The 23,442-nt window shown below is 36.2% G+C and overlaps 1 protein-coding gene across 1 annotated transcript in view; it reads right to left on the bottom strand.

The window, feature by feature from the left end:
- Positions 1–23,442, bottom strand: part of MYO1E (myosin IE) — a 248,439-nt gene that overhangs the window by 122,850 nt on the left and 102,147 nt on the right. The window contains exons 3-5 of the mRNA XM_074234549.1: positions 19,354–19,443; positions 17,166–17,260; positions 3,457–3,544 (exon numbers count right to left, since the gene is read on the bottom strand). Of these exons, the coding sequence (XP_074090650.1) occupies positions 3,457–3,544; positions 17,166–17,260; positions 19,354–19,443 (273 nt within the window). The remainder of the gene's footprint in view (positions 1–3,456; positions 3,545–17,165; positions 17,261–19,353; positions 19,444–23,442) is intronic.

Genomic DNA, 23,442 nt, shown 5'->3' with positions numbered 1-23,442 from the left:
CACATCTCAAGTACTAGCTGGTAGACCTCCAAGCTCACTGAAACTGCCACAGCTGCTTCTGATAGATTTGTTGGGAGGCTTGCTCAGCTCAGTGTCCCCTCCCATTTTCCCCCAAGAGACTATACTGTCAGTAACCACCCACCAGCTCAGTGATTTCACTGGCATTGTGGAGTATAGATCCTTTGCATCTAAAGACTGGGAAGCCACAGTCTGTATAGAAGTTGATGCCTGACTAGGCAAGGACGTATGAGGACTATAATGAAAAGTTGAATTTGGATTTTACAACACTGTCAACCCAATGTCAGTCTACATGATATGTACCTTCCCATCAAGCCCGCGCAATGGTGAGACAGTTCAATAGATGTTAGTTAATACTGATGAGGTATCTGAAGCAAAAATAAGTCATTTCTTGTATTTTTAATAATTCACAGACTACAGACAAGTATTTTTAGTAATTCACAGACTATGGACAATTAAGTTCCAGAAATAACAATTTACTGGGTTATTCTTTCTCTTTGCTACTGACTAATTCTAAACCAGGAACCCCATATCATTGTCTTCAGAGGAAAAACAGGAAGAATGGTATCTTAAACCACAAGTCTGCAGACTAGCAACCAATGAACTACTGAAATATTAAAATTCTTATTAATAACAACAGCCTCAAATAATGACATCAAGGGTCATATTGTAAGGAGGGTAAATTGGTCCACTGAGGTTATGCCTAATACTTCTAAAGATCAAAGTATTATAGAAGGAATTTCAAAGGTCCTCTAATCCAACTTCTCATCTTATAAATGAAGAAACTGAGGAAAGTTAAAAGATTAATTTAAGGTCACATAATTAATATTTATCAGCGGTAAGACTTGAATCTAGTCTCATGACATCAGAGCTAGTACTCTTTCCACTCTACCCTGCTAACTTTTCTTACAGCACCACTTCAGAAGAGCTTTGATTTCATCAATATGGGTAATCACTCCACTGTGATATTGAAAATTCTCTATGGTTTTGCAGGTTGCTATGGAAAAAAATATCCTAGCTTTCTTTAACACTCTCATGCTTCAATGGATCTGTTATTTCATCCACACCACCAAGAAAGTTGTTTTGATCTTATATGACCTATCTTGTCAGGGTAACCTCATTTTCTACTATGAAATATTTCTCTTTCTTTCTCTCCCTCCCTCTCTCTCTTTCTCTCAACTTTTTAGGCTTGCTAGGATCTAATTTTATTTATTTATTTTTAAATATAGAATTTTGCATTGTGAGCAGCACATCCACTGTCTAGAATGGGCAAGATGGTGATTGGAATGGAAGTGGGGATGAGACCATTAAACTAAAAAAAAAAAGGGTTCAGACACTTAAAAGGATGCCCAGTAAAGGGACTCAAATGTGGCAACTTGATGTTCTCAATACTTCCTGGTTATCCCTGTTGAAACATTAGTTCTGTACTAGTGAGACACTGAATGTGTTGTTAGAGCAGAGAATATGGTACAGTGGAAAGAACATTAGTTTTGGACTTAAAGAGAACCTGGGATGGGTAAATCACTTATTTCTTCTGAGCCTCAATTTTGTGATGTGTTAGAAAATGAGGGAATTGGGAGTAGATGACTTTTTTACATTCACTTCAACTCTAAATCTGTCTAATAAGATAGAAAATAAGAAGTGTACCATATTCTACTTCTTTCCATGCCCTTAGAGAAATCCATTTCAAGTCCATCTCCCCTTTATCTGCATCCAGAGCTGCAGAAAATTATATTATCTTATAGATCATCTTACAGGGTCAGGTTCTGGGGTAGATGAGCACTATCAACTATACAGTTAGCCTCCATTTTAAGTTAATTATTGTTTGGCTTCATTTATTGACTGTGACCTTCCTTGGTCTGCTCTTCAATTCTTATTTTCCTTTATCTACAAAATATACAAAATTCCATATTCATGAAAAGAAAACCATGGAATTCCTATATAATTTCTCTTTTTTTGTTTAGCTACACAACCTTCTTTTCATCACTGTTTGCTAATGGCTTCTACCCAATGGCATTCCTGAAGGTGCTTTCTTAAAGGTCACTTGTCAACTAACTCAGTTGCTTTGGATTCATCCTCATTCTCCTTCAGTTCTCCTTATCATGATACTGTTGACTGTTCTCACTTCTTTAAATAATTCCTCTTTAGATTTCTGTCAATTATTCTTTCTTGGTTATCCTGTCATTTTCCTCACAAATCTATCCTTTCTGAGAGGACATATTCCAAGGTGAAATCATTGTTTCTTCTTTAAAAACCACCCCTGGCAGCTAGGTGGCACAGTAGATAGAGCACCTGCCCTGGAGATAGGAAGACCTAAATTCAAATCTGGCCTCAGACACTTAATAATTACTTAGCTGTGTGACCTTGGGGAAGTCATTTAATCCCACTGCCTTGCAAAAAAAAACCCACCCCTCTTTTAAAGCTCATTCATTTTCACAATGTTAAATCTCCCTGCTATGTGAATGATTATCAAATTAGCATTTCTAGTCCTGACTTCTGTGTTGCTTTAGATTTATATTTCTAATGTAAGACACTTCATCTGGACATGCCATGATCAGAAATAGCTCTAGGAGTAGGTAAGCTAGAAAGCTGCAATAATGGAGATGAAATAGAACACATTTTAAGTAATAAGTGCATGTATTTTCAATGAAAACTTTTTTTCAAGACATAATTTCTTTTTGTGGTAAATTAGATCATATGTGTCATAGTTCAAAAGTCAAAGCCTTTGGTGGGCATATGAGACACAATTTTAAAGGATCCCTAGAGTGCACAAAAACTCTGTTCATGGTCACCTAACCTAATATGCCTAAAATGAAACTCTTCCTTTTTGTCTAGATTTATCATTTCAATATTGTGATAACTTTCCACAGATGAATATCAGAAATTCATGTATGATGTATAGTCTTACAGAATTGTTAGGGTCACACAGCTAGTAAGTGTGGAGAAGAGACTTGAATCTAGGTCTTCCAAATTTCAAGTACAGGCCTCCTTCTATCCACTATCACACAGTGTTTCTCTTCCAAACAACCTCCCCCCTTCCATAACATTCCTCCTTATGACTTTCCCAATTCTATCATTCTAGGACTGATTGATTAGAAACTGATTCTGAAAGATCTTAGACAAAACATCACCAGAATTTAATCTTTAAAGACATTTTAAACAGATCATCATAAGGTTTTAAAATAAGACATAAAAGATAGAAATGTTGTCCACTGTGAACTGCCAAAATCTGTCAATTTGTCTTATACATGTGCTTGATTAAGATGAGTTATTGGGTTATTTGTGTGATTCTGCACTGAAATTTTGATTTGAGCAACAAAAGGTAATTTGTAATAAATTTTATCTTCTTGCATTTCTGTAAATTTCTTCCAGAATCCTGACATATCTCAGGGCCTCAGAATGTTTTACTCTGGCCTTGAGTGGCCTCAGTCAACTCACCTGGACTTTGGGCCCACCTCCAGATATTCTGGAAATGTAACTCATGATGTACTTGGCAGCTACAGTCTTTCCAGCACCACTTTCACCACTGAAGAGAGAAAAGGACACAGAAAACATCTATGAAGTGATTCATGACATAGCACCAATAAGGAACTGATTAAAAATGTGTGAAATTGAATAGAGAAGTGAGAAACACTAGGGTTCTGCCAAACAAGTGGTTTCCATGAAAAGCTTAATAATACATTTAATTGATGGTTTAAACCAAAACAATTCTAGTTCTTCAAGGAGACTCGGAAAAGAAATGTCGCCCCCATTGAATGTACCTGCTACAAAATTCTTCAAAACAAAAAGATAGATAGATAGATAGATAGATAGATAGAGAGAGAGAGAGAGAGAGAGAGAGAGAGAGAGAGAGAGAGAGAGAGAGAGAAACCTGCTTTCTTCCTTTGGGGGATGTGGGATTCATCACCAAGTGCACTAGCACCCCGTGAATCTTTCTTTCTTTCTTTCTTTCTTTCTTTCTTTCTTTCTTTCTTTGGCAAATGAATGAAAATAAACAAATGATTAGGCTTAAAAAATGTTTTTTAAATGGATAGAAAAGTATCAGATTTCAAGCTATTTGCCTGGAACTGATGTAGGCTTCCTTATTTTAGGCATTCCAAAATTAAATGATGAGGCAATATTAATCACATCCTGAACAACAAAGAACTGCCTTCCTGTTCTTCAATTTTATGGCATGTTCTGAGGTGTGTTTGTGTGTGTGTGTGTGTGTGTGTGTGTGTGTGTGTGTGTTTAAAATAGCAATCTACTCTTCACAATTCTATCCTTCCTGTAAGATAATGACATCAGTGCAATATACACCGAAATCAAGTCAGATGGTTATTCTTCCTAACACTGACCACATAGTGCGATGAAGGAGGTCAGAATAGATGGTCCTCAGTGACTTAAGTTTAGCCCCACACTTTATTTGGAAACCTTGGTTTGTTCCATGCTTATAAATAGAGTTTGAGGTTTTTGGTTTGGGAAGGGAGACTAAGAACTCTTCTCTTTCAAAGGTCTCCAGACAGAACTTACTGCTGCTACCACAATGCTGTGATGGTAGGCATTAGCTCTCTTATCACATTAACAGGGAAACTGGAATAACAAAAACTACAACTATTGGTGCTTGCTTTATCATTTTGTTGTTGTTCAGTTTTGTCCAACTTTTAGGACCCCATCTGGAGTTTTCTTCACAATGATACAGGAGTGCTTTGCCATCTTTCTCCAGTTTGTTGTACAATTGAGGAATTGAGGCAACAGGGTTAAGTGACTTACACAGGATCACACAGCTATTATGAATCTGAGGAGGGATTTAAACCTAGGAAGATGAGTCTTCCTTATTCCAGATCTAGTACTCTGTTCATTCTAACCTAGCTATGCTTCACACATACACACACACACACACACACACACACACACACACACACACACAAAAACACACTTTAATTTGTTTTTAAGTTTGGGGTTTCAAATTCTATCCCTCATTTTCTTCCCTCCTTGAGATGGTAAGCAATAATCAGATTTATACATATAAATACATACACACAGATACACACACTTTATATTAAGATTATATATATATATTAGATATAGACCACATGTGAAATCATTGTAAAATATTTCCACATTAGTCATTTTGTGGAAGAAAACTTGAACCAAAAAGGAAAATGAAAAATAGTCTACTTCTGTCTATATTTAGACTCCAACAATGCTTTCTTTAGAGGAGGATAGCATTTTTCATCATGAGTACCTTGAATCAAATTTTTAATAAGCACTTACTTAGTACTGGGGATACAAATGGAAACAAAAGACAATCCCTGGTCTCAAGAAGCTTGCAACCTTGCAGCTTAAGCCATTAAACACATAGGTATGTGCATGTAGGTATATGTCCTTTGTCTGAAGACAAGAATAGCTGAGTCTGGAGAAGTCCATCACTAAATTAGCCAAAGGGAAGATGAATTTTTCAACTTTGTTCATTTGTGCAAACCTTCTTAGTGGGTAGGAAAGGAGGGTCTGTGTTAACAGACACAGTGGGAGAATATTCCCACTGGTGAAATACTAGATTCTTAAAGTAGTCCACCGTCATACTTATTTGTGTCTAATGGTAGTCTTCTTTAGGGTGGGGGTAGTGAGGAGGATGAGGGAAGAAAAAAAAAGAAGAAAAGAAATTTGCTTGGGAACTTTATTATACATTTAACAGGAATAACAAGTTGTACATAATAGATTATCAGTTTCATGTAGAATAATCTTTTTTATCTTACTATGTTACGGAAATATTTGTTTAATTCCTTAAAAATGCTAATAAAAAAACTTGACAGCATTGCCTCCTATTCCTTATGACTTTAGTGAAGAAAACCGAAGCTTTTTCTCCTTTCCTGGAAGCAAATAAAAACAACCACAGTAGAAGGGAAAATATTATTTTATACATTAAGTAAGGGCTCTTGGCCCAGAATTAAGACCTCTAAATGTTCAGCAATTTGTTGTCTTTCAATAACTTCAACTGAATTTAGAAATTGTCTAGACATTGATCTGAATTGTCATTACTAGGTTTCAATTTACCTACTTTTAAAGAGTATTATTGATTTGAACTGGTAATTTGCTCACAATATCATACAATGATGGAATGTTATAATTACCTGAATTGTATATTAAGTATATGGAACCATAATTATACCTGGTGTTCTCCCTGGTAAAGTCACCTGCTTTCCTTCTCTTGAGGAAAACACCAATAAAAGAACTAAAGCAAAGTAACAATGAATGGAACATGAATAATTAACCAGTGACTCATAGATGTCATCACCTTTGTTTATGGTAAGAGGCAATGTGAACTCTCTTTTCTAACAGTTTTCATAAATTGACTCGCAACTGAATGAAAAACAATCCTAAGACTTTATTTTCTTAATATTTAGAAAATCAGCTACTAAAATGCTTTGAAACATTTTCAAACAAAATCTCACAGATTTCATACAAAATATCAGTTTAAATAGAAGCATAATTTAACATTTCTGTACACAGTCATTACAGAATTTGGAACATGTTGTATAAATTCAATAAGAAATGGAAAGAGTGACTTACAAAATATAAATGACCTATGATAATAAATTATTAGCTTCAAGGATATTTCTGGTAGCCTGATATAGGGTCATTCTACAACAAAGAATTATAAAAATGATTTCAAAACATTTTTATCTCTGCTATAAGATACAAATTCATAATATCACAATGCATTTCTTCCAAAGAAATATTATAGGTTCACAATAGTCAAGTTCATCCATAGAGGAGATGCATTTTCCCCACTCTCCTCTGACCCCAAGTATTTTCAATATTGGCCTTTTTTTAATTACATTGCTTATAATTTTGATATATTTGCTCCTTTTCATTAAATATAGTACAAATGTACTTTTTAAATTTTTGGTGAGAATAAATGTTTTCTACTTAGCTGTATTTTTTTAGACCTTATCAGCCTTACCTGATTGATAATCCAGATGGGACTCATAATTAATAATAATAATAATAATAAATAAGGATTTATTAAGAACTTACTAGGTGCAAGGCCAAATATTAACTTCTGAGAATATAAATACAAACAAAAAGATAATTCCTAACCTCAAGAAGCTGAAGGGAGGGAAGATGGGAATCTGGGGCTAGAGGCCCAAAGACTCATCTTCCTGAGTTCAAATTTGGTCTCAGACACTGCCTATCTGTTTGATTGTGGATGTCATTAAATCCTGTTTGCCTTACTTTCCTTATCTATCAAATGAGCTAAAGAAGGAAATGTCAAACCACTCTGATATCTTTGTTATGAAAATACCTAATGGGATCACAGAAAACCTTATACAACTGAAATGACTGAATAACAAGAAGGGAGAGAGCAGATACAAACTAGGGGACACAAAGGAGTATTCCTGCTGAGAAATGAAGACATGGCTGGACTGGGTACCCTTTTTAAATGGAAGATTTGAGAAATCTCATTTAATCGGGGGGGGGGGGGGCGGGGGATGGATCTTAGAAGCAAATAATACACTTTAAGATCAATTAACGGCTAAATTTATCTTTCAGGTGAAGAGTTTCTGGTACATAATGGAGCAGTGTTTATTAAAGAACCTATAAAAATTCAACCAGAGTCATGTAGAATTTTATAGGGTAGATTCATGGCACCATGAATTTGAAACTGGAAAGGATCTTGTCTACCTCCTTCCCCACATTTTAGAGAATAAGATAAGAATTTGTTGTTGTTCAGTTGTTTTAGCTATGCCTGACTCTTAGTAACCCTATTTGGGGTGCTCTTGGCAAATATACTAGAGTAGCTTGCTATTTCCTTCTCTAGCTCAATATACAGATTAGGAATCTGAGTCAAAAAAAAAAAGGATTAAGTAACTTGCCCAAAGTCACACAACTAGTGAGTGTCTAAGACTGGATCTCAACACATCAAGATGAATCTTTCTCTCTAGACCTGACACTCTATTCACCATGCCCCCTAAGAAACTGAGGCCCCCCCCCAAGTTTAATGATTTGGTCAAGATTAAGGTAAGTTTTGAACATAGGTCTCCAAAAGCCAGAGGTTGCCTGATATCAAACTTGGCTTTTTCAACTTTGTGAGGGATTTCTCAAGTAAGAAAAGAATTGAGTTAATGAAAAATAAACATGAGGTTGAAAATTCTAAGGTTATACAAGACCAAAGGATTGCTGTAACTGATCATTAGCCCAGAAGATAAAGTAATAAAAAAATGCTATCAGAAAAGGAGATTTGAAAGCGGAAGCAATCACAAAAGTAAGGACTTTGTAATCCCCATTGGCAAATGACTCTCAACTGGAATCACAGTCTCAATGACTCCAACCCTCTCTATATTTTTATGGCAGCACACCCCTTTAGTGATTTCATTTTGCCAAAAATATTTACTATCTCACACAAAATCGGAAATGACAAATAATAGCCTTGCACCATGATGATCATAAGACAAGATAATCTCAAGGGAATGAGAAGCCACATCAAAGAAAGGTTCTGGTCAGCCCAGCATCACTAACTATTCATGCAGTCATTTCTTGGCAGAGTTACAGTATCTGAAGGGAAGATGTTTATTTTTTTCTTCAAAACAACTTTTTCTGCTCTTCTTGAAAGAAAGGAGAGAGGAGGTAGACAAAACTCACACCTTGAAATTGGCCATTAAAATGTAATTATTGTACCTTTTTATAGGCTGTTTCCTTATGGCTGGGATACACTCCCTTTTTGTGTCATCTCTTGGATTCCCTGGCCCTCCTTCAAGAAAAGTCCAGGTGCCATTTATGGGAAGGCTTTTTCAATTCCTTTCTTACTGAACAGGTGACTGAACTTGGGATTCTGGAAGATCAATTTTAATCCTGCCTCTGAACTTAACTAGATATATGACTTGGGATGGGTAGCTAGGTGGCACAGTGCAGAGAAAGTTAGGCCTTGAGACAGGAGGACCTGAATTCAAATATGGCCTCAGATATTTACTAGCTATACAACCTATGACAATTCACTTAACCCTTTGCCTCATTTTCTTCAGCTATAAAGTGATCTGGAGAAGGAAATGGCAAACCACTCCAGTGTCTTTGCCAAGAAAATTACAGTGGGGTCATGAAGAATTGAATATGACCGAACAACAGCAACAAGACCTTGGACAAGTTTCTCAGCCTGAATTTTCTCATCTATAGAAGGAAAAATAAAAATTGTATCTAAAACCCTTAGAATTCTTAGTATCAAAACAATAATAGAAAGCATTTCATAGTGATTTAAGAGCTTTATATTATTATTATCTCAATTCCTCCTCACAACTCTGTAAGATAGGTGCTATTAACCTCATTTTACAAAGGAAGAAACTGAGACTGAGAAAGATTGGGCAATTTGCCCAAGTTCACATAACTAGTAAATGTCTGAGATCAAGTTTGAACTTAGGTTTTCCAGATTCAGGACCTGTACTCTATCCACTTTGCCATTTAATGTTAGAAAAATTACTAATAATTTTACTACTATTATTTTCTTCTTAAAATATTATATAGATACACAAATATATGCTTTATCTCCTAATATAATTCATTCATTTATCCAACAAAAATTTACTAGAATTTAAATGTGTTGTGGACAGGAATCTTTGTGTCCCTCCTAGTTAAGTACAGTAGATCACAAATAATATCTGCTTAATAATACATGCTTACTGAATTAGGTTGGCAAAATGTAATTAATGAATGATGACCACAACAATTGTATTTCCAATATTTTGAGGACTATTTGAATAAAAATTCTCTGTCTTCCCCAGAAAATAAATCCGTATTTTAAATCACATTGTCAAATAGGCAAGCACTAACATTTGGTCCCCAAAGAAAATGGACATGTTAGAAATCTTTCTAGGCAATATTTGTTTGTGGGCACTCCAACATCATCAACAACAGCTAAATTATGCATATGACTCAATCAAACCCTGCCTCCACTCAGCAGTCTGCTTGAATAGCATAATCAAGCTCTCCATTTTCAGTCAAAAGTGAATCAGTTTCCACATTCCTGTTCAAATAGTTAATAATTTACCACATGGAACTCAAAATTTAAAAAAGAAAAGAATACCAAAAAAAGAATTATTAAAATTAAAAATGTCAAAATGGAAATATGTTTTTCATGATTTCACATGTATAATTGATATCATATTGCTTGCCTTCTCATTGGGGTGGGAGAGGGATAAGAGGGAAGGAGAATTTGGAACTCAAAATTTAAAAAGAACCCTTTAAATAAATAATGAAATCTTAAAAAATAATAGATCAACCATGGCTTATAGTCAAATTTGGGCATTTCCCCTTAGATGCAAAACTCTACTAAGAATGACTAATTAAATGGTTTTAGAAAAAGCTTACTAAGGCTAAAACAATAATAAAAATATCCTTCCTACTCATCCTTCCTCCTGCTTGTCCTTGTGCTGAAAAAGAGAAGATGCAAAATGATTGAATCTACAGACACAAATTATCAGATATTATATTAGTGACTGAATTTTGCTTCAATTTCAATCTCACTGACAGGGCCTTATAAATACAAAATGAATAATAGAGACTATTGAATTTAAGTGAATGAAGAATAAACTTTCAAGCTTATGGAAAATTACAAGTTAACATGGAAAAACAATCAAAGACAACTGCCCTTGGTTTCATGGAACTTGTAATACCAAAGTGCTTCCTGGAAGTGAATATGGAAATCACCATTTTCTTCAAAGTTGGTAATGCAGCTGGTGATTTGATGAACAAAAATGGCACTACTGCCTTCTGCTTACATGGCTGAACAGTGAGATAAGGAATTACTGCTTTTTTTTTTCCTGGAAGAACTAAATTTCAAAGGTGAGGCAAAGAATGGTATAGTAGAGAGCGCTAGACAAAGTTGGACCTGTTTTTGAATTCTATTTTTGACTTAGAAAACTCTGGACTTAACAGTCAGGTGACTCCTGAGTCTAAGCCTCAGTTTATCTGTTAGATGGGGATAACACCCATAATACCTATAACACAGACTTGTACTGAGGATCAAATGAAAAAATGGGTGTAAAAAGCTTTGTAAAACATAAAATGATATATATATGTAAATGTTTCAATATCACAAAGATGAAATGAAATTTAATCCCTGTCTTCAGGGAATTTAGCATCTAGTAAAGGAATAAGATAAGCAGCAGCAGCATGAAGTTTCAAACTATTCTTCTTGGATTCCGTTTGTGGGTGTGTGTGTGTGTGTGTGTGTGTGTGTGTGTGTGTGTGTTGTGAGGCCAACTGAACCATTGTGCCTCATGTTTCTCCCCTTCACTCCTTAATAACCAGTAATTGAGTTCTATTTCAGAATGCTTCTCTTCTCCATCATAGCACTTGGTACATGTGCACTTTATCCTGTGCACTTCTTGCAGACTACTCTTTTTTAAAAATTGTATATCCAAGAAACATTTCCTACAGCAAAAAGTGAAAAAAATACTTAAATGCTTGGCAGTCAATGAATTTCATGATTTTTCCTTTATGAAAAATCTGCACATTAAATGGAACATGAAATCTAAATAGTTTATGCATTCAGGGCCTTCAACAATTTTGTCACACTCTACTTTTATTACAATCCTATCTCCCTATCTACTTAAATCAATCTCTCCTACTAGTCAATTAATCAGGTATTAAGTACCTACTAGGTTCTCCAGCTCCATAGTACCATCTGTGGGAGATATCAAGCTTGCAATAGTATTTGCCAACTCAAACTTCTTTGTTGCTGTGTTCAAGCTAGGTCCCACCTCCCCATGCTCACCCCCACCCCCACCCCCAAAAGTTTAGTTGATGTTCTCATTTCCTTGTTTATACTGCTATCACCTCCCAATGATTTCCCATTACCCTATCATAATGAACATTCCTCATAACAAAGTGCTCCTGAGCAAAACAAATCAGCATTTTGACCCTTCCTGACAATATATCTCACTTTGCACTTGGATTGTCCATCATTACTCTACCAGAGGTGAGAAGCAACCTTCATGATTGATTTTAGCTATACTCCAACTCTCTCCTTCCTAGTCACTAGGAATAACCACATTCCACCCTTGATGGTCCTTTTCCTTGAGGTCTTTCCTGACTAGTATAGCTAAATTGTATCTCTCTTGTTCTGAAATCTTATAATCATGTACTTTATAAGTGCATCAGACCCCTTGTATAATATTATAAAGGTTTATATTTATTATAGCTTTACTTATACCATTTGGGGCTATAGTTATAATTTATTTGATACTGAGTTCTTGGTCTGGACCACAACCTCCAATTACAGCACTGTTTCTAGGGGGAAAAACATGAACCATTAAACCACATGGTTTCTAGGAGCACACTGTGGCAGGGAGCAAAGACTGCTGTATATGGAAATCTGGCAGTGCCCCACTAAACACCTGTTCCTCAGAGGATGAAAACTATGGGGAATTTCATGCCAAGAAGCCCCTCCAGCTGCTAAGGAGACCAATGCAGAATTATTATGGGAAAGAAGCCATGTTCCAGCCTCATGGTAATCTGATGTCTTAGTGTATTTTCCTTCCTCTCTCATTCTAGGAACCCTATCTTAGCTATTATAAAGACCTAAGATGAAATGTTTTCTTTCCTGGTCTCTGCCTTCTTTGAAGCCTCTGCTAAAATTCCACCCTCAACAAGAAGTCTTTCCAAGGTCCCCCTCAAAGCCAGTATCTCTGATATAATCTCCAATTTATCTTATAAATATTCTACTTGTACATAGCTGTTTTCATGTTATCTCCCCATTAGACTGTCAGCTCTTTGAAGGCAGAGACTATTTTTGCCTGTGTTTTTATCTTCAGCAGAGTGCCTGGTCCTTAATAAATGGTGTGTTGATTCATTGATACTAAGAATTAGACTTACACGTGGCAAAACGGCCTCTGTATAACTTTTGGGAACACAGACAAATAATAATCATAGCTGGTATGTACATAGAGAAAAAAGTCTTTGATCTCAAGTTCTGGACCAATATCATTTAATTGATCAATACTGCCCTATAGCTACAGCCAGTTATCCTGAGTGCCATTAGACCATGGAAAGAGAGAGAGGGAGTTCAATGGAGACGTTTCACATGGCATGTTGGGACTGAAGACAGTGAGAAGAAGAGTGGAAAAAACACTTGACTTTGGACACAGAGGTGCTAGATAATAACTTTAGAGCTGGAAGAATGGCTTATGGAGGCCACTGAGTCTGAACTCCTCATTTCCCAGAGAAGGAAACTGATTCCCAGAGAGAGAGAGTGATTTACCCATCATCACAACACTTATAAGTGGTAAAGGCAGAATTTGAGCCCAAGTCCTCTGACTCCAAAATCAATGTTACTTCCACCATAGCAAGTATCATGTCCTGGATCTACTACTTTAGATGTATGACCTTGAGCAAGTCACTTTCCTTCAATGGGCTTCTTTTTGTTTTCTGACCTATAAAATGAGAACTTTGGGCCAGACAATATTTAAAGGTTCATTTCATATCAATAGATTAGTCAATCAACCAATAAGCACTAGGCTGGAGAAGGACTGGATCTGTGATTTCATGGGGAACACCTGGGAGAAGAAATTCCTTTCCTAATGTACACTAGCAATATCTTAGAGAGTTGCCCAATCCACTGAAAGGTTAAGGGATGTGTTTAGCATCCCATAATCAGTGTAGCATGTGTCAGAGGCAAGCCTTTCTGCTTTTGAGGCCCAAATTTTTGATGACTATTTGGGGTCTTCTGAGCAAAGAGTAGTTTGCCATATCAGATGAGGAAATGGAGGAAAACAGGCTTAAGTGATTTGTCCAGGATCACTCAGCTTGTAAGTGTCTGAGATCAGATTTGAACTCACATCTTCCTGCTCCAGGATCAGTCACCTAACTGCTTTTATTGCCACTGTATCTGGTTCTATTTAAAAGAAATGAAGAGGGGCAGCTAGGTGGCGTAGTGGATAAAGCACCAGCCCTGGAGTCAGGAGTTCCTGGGTTCAAAGCCAGTTTCAGACACTTAATAATTACCTAGCTGTGTGGCCTTGGGCAAGCCACTTAACCCCATTGCCTTGCAAAAAAACCCAACCCAAACCTAATAAAAGAAATGAAGAAGTGCTGGAAGAGTATCATAAATGTCATTTTTATTAACTTCATGTGTCTCATAAATGAAGAGTTAATATCATGACAAGGTACATAGGGGAGCCCACTGGGTGGCAGGGGTCTAACTAAGCACCATAGATATTAGAACATTATTTCTTCTTGTTTTCCTTTTCATCATCAGCATGAAAATGATCTGTATTTCCTTCTATTAGATCTTCACCCCATTCCTACCACCTTAGCAATAACTCCTTCGTATTTGGTAAGAGTCTAAGCCCATTTCCCTTTAAACCAACTTGAGAGATCTGGATTTGTTTTGGGTGTCAGAGATACATTTGGGTTTGAGTCAGCATTTGGTTGTCTAAACCCTGTGCTTGCTACATACTCACCATCTGGTTCATCTGGCTCTCCCCTTCATAACTATCTTGAGCAAACCATTCAGTTGTATACCTCTCCCTTCTGCCCCACAGGATTTATCACTTCAACTTACTGTAATTGTCCCCAGGGATATAGATATGGAGAACTACATCTCCTCTTTGCTCTCTCTCATATCCAGGCTCACTTAGTAGAAAAAGAGTACGATGAGATTGGGTTTTGGCATTTCCCAATGTGACCATTCAATCATCCCCAGCCTTACAGAAACAGACCTCTCTATTCTGAGTCCAAATTTGGTAGCAGAGAAATGGCCCTGAGAAGCAACAGCTTTTAATTCTTGGATTAATTCATTGGAACACCTGGCTAACAGCTGGCAGGAAGTATGAACTTAATCTTGATTGAACAGAAGCAACTCCGGTTCATGCCTGTTGAAAACACTTATAGTCTTATATTAATATGCACATTAGGCTCTGAGAACATATGTTCTTGGTGTGCTGAGCTAACTGTTATTCATATAAATAAGAGTTTAGTTATTCAGATATATAAAAGCTTATTTAATATAGAGACCCCATGAGTAATCTTATAATCCTCAGTAATCTTTGGAAAATCACTGACCATATTACTTCTCTGCTCAAAATCTATTAGTGGTTCTTCATTACCCTTCAGATAAAATCCAAACTTTTTAGTATGTCATTCAAATCTTCTATAATCTGGCTTCAGCCCCAGCCCCCCTTTCCAGTTTTATTTCTCCTTAGGGACTGCATACAACTTTGCCAAATTGAGCTATTTACTAGTACCCAAAAATATTCCATATTTTCCTGCCTTCATTCTATTCCCATTGTCTAAAATAGGACTCTAGGTTTACAGCAGGTCTATATTCCCACCTCCTCATAAGTGATGTACTTAAGGTCACACAGAGGTGCAATGTGAGTTCAGGTCTTCTGACTCCAGAAGCTATTTTTTCCCATTCTGTCAGACACTTATTAGCTGTGTAACCTTAGACAAAAAACAGGTAAACCCTGTTTACCAATTTCCTTACCCAACAGCTGAAGAAGGAAGGAAATGGCAAATCTCTCTAGTATCTTTCAAGAAAATCCCAATGGGGTCACTAAGAGTCAGATATGACTGAACAACAATGCCTTCTCCAATTCTATCTTTCTCTGTCTTTTCAATAACACTTATTTTATTTGACATTATTTTTACTTCATGTCCATGTCTCCTCTCTCTCTCACTATATCTTATTCATTTTGATACTCTAATAGCATGGAGCAAAATACATACGTAGGCAATGAACAAATTGAATGAAACATCATTGCTTTCTTCCTTTGTAGGCTCATAGGATTGGAGATTTAGAGTTGAAAGATGGCTTGGAGGTCAAAGTCTAACCATTTTATTTTAGAGATCAAGAAAGATCAAGGAACTGAGGCTTGGAGAAGTTCACTTACTTTTTTCTCTTTAAAATTCATTTTATTTTTTCAGTTAAACATTCTTGTTCAATTCCTCCCCAAACACCAACCAAAATTGAAAAGAAAGAAGAAAAGAAGAAAGAATTTATTACTTAGGTACATATTCCTAAATTGGTTAATCCAAAAATGAAATTTATTTACTTTTGCTCTTGCTTTTGATGCAAGTGAAGAGGAAAAGAGAAGTGTGTAAGAGTGGGACCGGCCACCAATTCCATTCTTTCTCAAACTTGTCTTAATTTCCATTCTGAGACTAACCATATAGCCTGTGAACCTCTCTGCTTAATGAACCTGACAGAGACTCTCTTCAACAACTCAAGTTATGATTGGAAATTTTTTTGGGAAGGAAAGTCAGATCAGAACATTGAATTTCATTAGAACATTTCCTTTATTATTAAAAGTTTTTAAAACTCAGTAAATTAATAAAATTCTTTTCTCTTTTATTTTTGTTCATTCATTTTAATTACTATCCTTTGACTGATATCTTAAAGACATAGCTCTTGACCTCCCTGCTGTTGAAGTTCAGGTGCTGATTTTTAACTTAAGAAGTGTTAGGACAAAAGAATGATAAAATGGAAGTAGGGAGGCAACAGAGAAGTTCAGTTGAAATTCTCTCATAGAATTTAAAGCACATCAGGAACATTCAAGATGGTAAGAGACAAAATTCTATCATGAAAGAAGATTTAAAATGGAGCAGAGCAAAAAAAGTCCTGGTTGACAATGCTCAAAAAACTTAGCTAGAAATATTCTGACTTGGAAGTAAAAGTTCTCTATTCAAAAGGGAAGTTGAAGGTAAGCAAGGAAACCATCATTTCCCAGGGCATTTGCTTTGCTAAAACATGGCAGGAAGGCCTTTCCTTCTCTTGATTAAAGTAATCTTGGGGGACATATGGCACTGGAAGCCAACAAGTCGGTTGTTTTAATTTGAGCACATGGAACAAACACTAATATTGCAGAATCTCCCTTTGTGCTAGTCATTTCAGCTTTTATGAAAATAAAAAAAGATAAACCAGCCAGCAGGCTTTGAACTCCACCATGTGAATAGGCTTGTGGCACTACCTGCTGACATGAAAGTGCCACTAATTAGAAAGGTTCAGTCCAGTGGGTAGTCCAGTGGGCTACATGTCCATGGACAAGATCAGACAATTAAGTGAGTGTTAGAGACATCAATGTTACTTGTATTCTTTTGGAGGAAACATTTGGCATGGTTCAGTAGGGAGTTTTGCCAGACTGACCCAGAAATGTAATATATGAATATCTTACCTTATGATGACACATTGGTTTTCTCTGTCAATAATCATATTTCTATACATGTTGTCAGCAAGTGCATAGATATGAGGAGGATTTTCATACTGTGCCTGGAGAGAGGGAAAAGGGAAAGGTATACATGATACATTAATTGTAAAAACAGATTTTTAAACATTAGGAGATAGAACCAGAATCACTAGAGACTTGCCCTAGGGCTACAAGGTCAAACAGCAAAAAAAAAAAAAAATTGCCTTGGAAACATTCCTTTCTCCTCTCTACTCTAGAATACACTTCAATTCAGGTCATGTTCTTGCAACTGCATGTTGCTGGTTGCTCATCTAAAAGGCCAGAATTTGACAGCTCCCTGGTCTCTGTCAATAGAAGCTCCACATGCAGTTAAAGGTGTAATTTGACCCAGGGCATTTCTTTTTTGAAAATGAAAGGCAGGAATCCCTAATAGGCAGACATGATTCAGTCCTTAGTCATGACCAAAGACTTCAGATATTCTAATGCCACACCCTACCACTAAAAGCCTCACCTTGGAGAGAGCTGCCCATTAGCTCTGCCCACCCATATGGCCTTTGGGCTAAGCTAAATTTGAAACAAGCTGTTCATGAGACCCAGCACACTGAATTTGAACTATAAAGCTCTAATTTTCTTGAAGTGATGAGTTGAGAGCACTTGATATCTTGAGGAGATAGGAGGTGGGGGTTAGGTTGGAAGAGATAGGCTTTTTATGAGGAAGGGGGGTGGTGGTGGTAATCTGAAGGAGCAAACTGGTTTGGCCTGTTTGTTTTATCTCTAGTGGATAACAAACAACCAGGCCTGGGTAGTTTTGTGCCTCCCAGTTTCATGGGACTTATTTGTTAGGCTTCTAAATGGAAATAACTCAGTTCTCCTTATCCAACCAAAATCCCTTTTCATTCCTGTTCCATCTCTAGCTCCAAATCAAAGCAATACCCCTACTCAATCACAAACACACTTTGAATCACAAACTCCTAAATCCAGGATGAGGAAAGAGACAGAGTCAGGAGATCTGGGTCACCAGCTTAGACAAGGCCTGAAAATCCCACAGGTCCTCTGTCCTTGTCTATAAGCAATCTCTGCTTATCCCTCAAGATAGTCATGAGATTTAAATAAATTAAAGGATAAAGTGAATAGTGGTTTTTGTCTATTTGTCTCTCTGTCTCCCTCTCTGCTCTTTTTTGCTTTGGAAGGATGATTTATTAATGGAAGGAAACTTCCTTCACTAATGGAGATGGTTACTCCCCACTTACTTAAGGATTACCTAATTTACTCAGGATCACAAAGTCACAAAGGTTGAATTTTTCTAAATCAGCCCATTTTAGGCTCAGCCCCCAGGACCCTTCATCAGCCAACAGGTTCAGTGGATTGGTTTCTTTTGGTTTGATTTAGTGAGATCAGGATCAATGAAAGCTTTGGGGGGGGGGAAAAGAGGGAAATAAAAAAGAAAAAGGATGGAAAAGGGAGAAAAGCAAACAAGTAAGTCTAAAAGGGAAAAGGGAAGCAAGTGTACTAAGGAGTATAACACCCCCCCCCCCCGCTGTGTCATCATCCATATTCCAATTTCCTATCTTACTTGTTTCATATAGCATTTACTCTCCCTACCATTTTAACTGCTTTTATGTGAGATACAGTTTAAATGGGGTGCACACTTGCACCTAGGAAAAAAAAATTGTCATTTGTTTGTGAAGTAGGAACATTTAAACAAAAGTTCAATCTTATTCAGAAAAGGGAAAGCTTGTTTTGGGATTTAATTTGGAATTGTGTGATAATAGTAAACATTTTTTTTTTGATCAGGAAAAGGGAGTAACTTGTAGAATAGAAAAAATATTTGAGCCAAAAATCAAATTTCACTGAGCTTCTTTAGTTTCAGGAAGCAAGATAGAACAGAAAGAACTCAGAATTTGTAGTCAGATAGCCTAAGGTCTGTCTGATTCCACTGCTGCTAATTACTTTCTGGGTGATTTTAAGTAAGTCACAAATTCATAATCTGCAAAATGAGGAGATTGTATCAAATGACCCCTGACATTCATACATTTGAAATCAAATACCATCATTTAATGAACTGTCCATGATAAGGTGATGTATAAGAAGAATGAAAACATATGAAAATAGATATTACTAAGAATAAAGAATAAAATTCAGAACATTATAGTCATTTAGGGAATAGATTACTTACAGCTCCTTGGTACATTTCAATTTCCTTTTCCCCAAAGTATGGCATCTGTTTGAAAGGGTTTACAGAAATTAATACAGATCCAATATATGTCTGTAGTTATATTTAGTTAAGGTTCATAATTATGAAATCTTGATGCTCCCCCCAAGAACATAATTGATGTTTTAGAATTATTCATTCTCTTATTTAATGAACATTGATTTCCCCTCCCCAGCTCCCCATGCCCTGGAAAAATGGGCAGCTGAACTTAGTACCAATTTAGATTTGGAAGAGACCCTTAAAGTCATAAAGTTCAACCATATCATTTTAAAAATAACTAAATTGAAATTTGAAATTAAACAACTTAACTCAAGGCCACAGAGACAATAAGAATCAGAGACAGGATATGAATTCAAGTCTTTCATATTCAAAGACCAATAATCTATGCACTATATATTATATTACTTAACATATGTAGGACAATTCCCTAAGTATTGGAGATACAAAGAAAGGCAAATAAATAAGGACTTAGGGAATCATCAAAACTGGGTCCTAGTCCTGGCAGTTCACTTACTAGTCTTAAATTTACAAGTAACAATCTCTATTTTATCTATCACCAGCTCTCTTTAATTCAAATAAAATTAGATGATGGGGAAATGCTTATCTCTGATTAAAAATAACTTGACACAAAAGAAAGTCAATTATTTCATGATTAATGCTACTTGAATGTCATTTGCAACATCCCTAATGTCAATTCCTGCCTAAAATGGCAGGCCACATTTATTGGTAAACTTTTGTCAAGTATCCTGGGCAAGACAAATGTCTCATCTCCCTCTCTGTCCCTTATTAGTTAAAAACTTTATGATCTAATAACACACACACACACACACACACACACACACACACACAGTGCTTTAAGGTTTGTAAAATATTTTGCAAACATCATATCATTTATACTCACAACAACCCTGGAAGATAGGTGTTCTCCTTTAAGGATGAGGAAACTGAGGCTAAGACAGAGGCCTGGCACTCTATCCATTGCACCACCTATCTGCCCCATAAACACTGATTAAGTTCTTTTTAAAGGATGAGAATGCAAACACCCCCAAAAAATCTTCAAATCTGTGTCTGCCCTCAAGGTATTTATATTCTGCTGAGGGAAATAAAATATAATACATATATAGATAAGCACAAAGCATCAAAAGGGTAATATCTTAAATCACCATCCAATAACTCAGATGGAAATGAGGAAGGTCAAGCACCCAGAAAACTGACCATTAAATATCCTAGTGAAAGACAGATAGATGGATAGCTATAGACACCTATATCTAGTTATATGAAGGGCAAGATTATTATTTTGAAGAATTCTCACAAATTTGATTAGCTATAATCCTTCACAATTCAGACTAGTGATTGGATGCAGTGGGAATATTCAATTTGGAACTAACAGGGCTGGGTTAAAAATGCTACCTCCTTCATTTACTGCCTATATAACTTTGGACAAGTCTCTTTAACACTATAGGGCTCAGTTTTAATCATTAATGCTCCTTCTAAATTATAATCTATGATCCTTTGAATATGGATTATTCTGGTGTTAACTGCCAAGGACCAGTTCAGTTAATTCCTAGAATGATTTAGATAATAATAATAATAAAGATAACACCAGTAGCCAGAACAGGGTGAGTGAATCTATCATGCCCACTGGCCCAAGCTTTAAGTTGCTTTTTTTTTTTCAGGATAAAAAGTCAGTCAGTAAACATTTGTTAAGCACCTATAATTTTCCAGATGCTATGCTAAGCACAGAAGATACAAATAAAAAAGATATAGTTCTTATCCTCAAGGAGCTTACAATGGAATAATGGAAGACAACATAAACAGGATGGGCAGGAGTGGGGAAATGTACCCTTCTACAAATCTGAACTGAATGGATGGATACAGTCAGTCACAGAATAAGCATTTATTAATTGTGCTAAGTTTTGGAATATAAAGAAAGGCAAAAATATAAACATTCATATATAAACAAGACATAGATAGGATAAAGAAAAAATAAATAAGATAATGGAGACTTAAGGGGAGGTGGGATCTGAGCTGGACCCATGTCCTAGGGGACATAGAGTTAGAATGTCTTGTGTGAGGAACATCAAGGAAGCCAATGTCACTGACTCACAGAATAGAGTAGGGGGGAGGGTGAGAGGAGAGTATTTAGGTACAAAAAGACTGGAATGGTAGGAGTAAACCAGGTTGTGGGGGCCTTGAATGGTAACAGGCTTTAACAATTGTTCCTGGGTGTGAGCAAGAACTAGTTTACAGAATATAGGAAAAGACACAATCAATACTACATTTTAGGAAGATTAATTTTATAGTAGAAGGGAGAGAGAGAGAGAGAGAGAGAGAGAGAGAGAGAGAGAGAGAGAGAGAGAGAGAGAGAGAGAGAAAGAAAGAGAGACTTGAGGACTTGAGGCAGGGAAAGTAAGAGGGTTATTGTAATAGTTCAAGAATGATGTGATAAGAGCCTCCACTAGGATGGTGGCAATGACAGATTAAAGGAGGTGTATATGAAAGATGCTATGAAGGTTTTTTTTTTAAAGGCAGAATTCAGCACTGAATATTGAAGGTGAGATAAGAGAGAACAAAGTGGAAACTTTAGATAACCATCAGTATAATCCAATCATTCCCAGTTCCCACTGCATAATTCAGGTGGTCCTTCAGAAAGATCTAGATAATTACCTCAACCCACTGGTTAACCTTTACCTGTATAGGTGTGGCTTCAAATGTAATTTGTAAAGTGTGTTTTTCTGTTATATAAGGTGCACCATGCCAAAAGATGAAGAAGTTCAATAGAATTTTAGATGGAAAAAGGGTGTCTCATCCAATCCTCTCATTTTATGGATGGGCAAATTATGAGTAGTTAAAGGGAATGGGATACAGAAGAAAGAGTACTGGATTTAAAACAAAAAATGTGGGTTTAGTATTGACTCTGTTATATAATAGTTGGATCAACTTGGGCAGTTCAACCTTCTGATTCCATATTTGGAAAGTGGGGTAATAATATATGTATTACCAACTTCCAAAATTGTGAAGAAAAAATTCTATAAACTCTATATAGATGTATTCTATAAGTATTCTAGATATGAAAACAGCTCTAGACAAGTTAGAAATGAATTGCTCAAGGAGGATATGTGGCAACTGGTGTCTAAGTGGATAGAATTCAGGAGTCAGGAAAAACCTAAGTTCAAATCCAGCCTCAGATACCTTCTAGTGTGATCCCGGGCAAGTCACTTAAACTTGTTTGCTTTCATCTACTGGAGAAAGAATGGCAAAGCATTCCAGTATCTTTATCAAGAAAATCCTAAATGCAGTTATGAAGAGTTGTAAATGATTGAAGGACAACACCAAACCTGGTAGCAACAGAGCTCTAATAAGTCAGGTTTTCTGATTCAGCCTTTATACTACATTACATTTTTGTCATTAAAAATAGTCTTGTTGAGTTCTCTGGTGCTTCTGGAAGGTCATAGCCTCCCCTTAAATCTTCCATCTCTTTTGTTTGTATTTGCTTGTACCTATTTACACATGTGGATTATGAAGTCCTGGAGAGTTGAGACTATTTCTGCTTTTTTTTTCTATCTACAATGCTTAGCACAGTGACCAGCACTTAAATCAGTTTGTGTTAATTGAATAATTATACAAAAATAATGTGATAATTGTTGGGTCATCTTTAAGGCAAATGACTTCCCTCTGAAATTAATGACAATTTACCCTGTATATAGCTTACACATATATATTTATATATCTTCTATTAGATTGTAGACTCCTTGAAATCAGAGGTTGTTTATTTGCCTTTCTTTGTATCCCCAATACTTAGGGAATTGTCCTACATATGTTAAGTAATAAGTTTTTTTGACTTGACCTGTGTACAAAGTCTATAAATTCTCATCTGTAAATATTTCAAAGTGCTAAATATAACTTTGAGTTGGTTAAGTGCAAAAATAGCCTTGATGGAAAGAAGTTCTGAATATATAACACTGAGTGACTTTCATGAGTAACTGGTGTTTGCAGCCAAGAAGCTAGACATTAAGTCATTCCAAGCATGTCCAGGGAAAGCCAGACAAGTTC

This window comes from Macrotis lagotis, chromosome 4, assembly GCF_037893015.1.
Source record: "Macrotis lagotis isolate mMagLag1 chromosome 4, bilby.v1.9.chrom.fasta, whole genome shotgun sequence".
Taxonomy (NCBI): Eukaryota; Metazoa; Chordata; class Mammalia; order Peramelemorphia; family Peramelidae; genus Macrotis; species Macrotis lagotis.
This window is presented reverse-complemented; position numbering and strand designations above follow the sequence as displayed.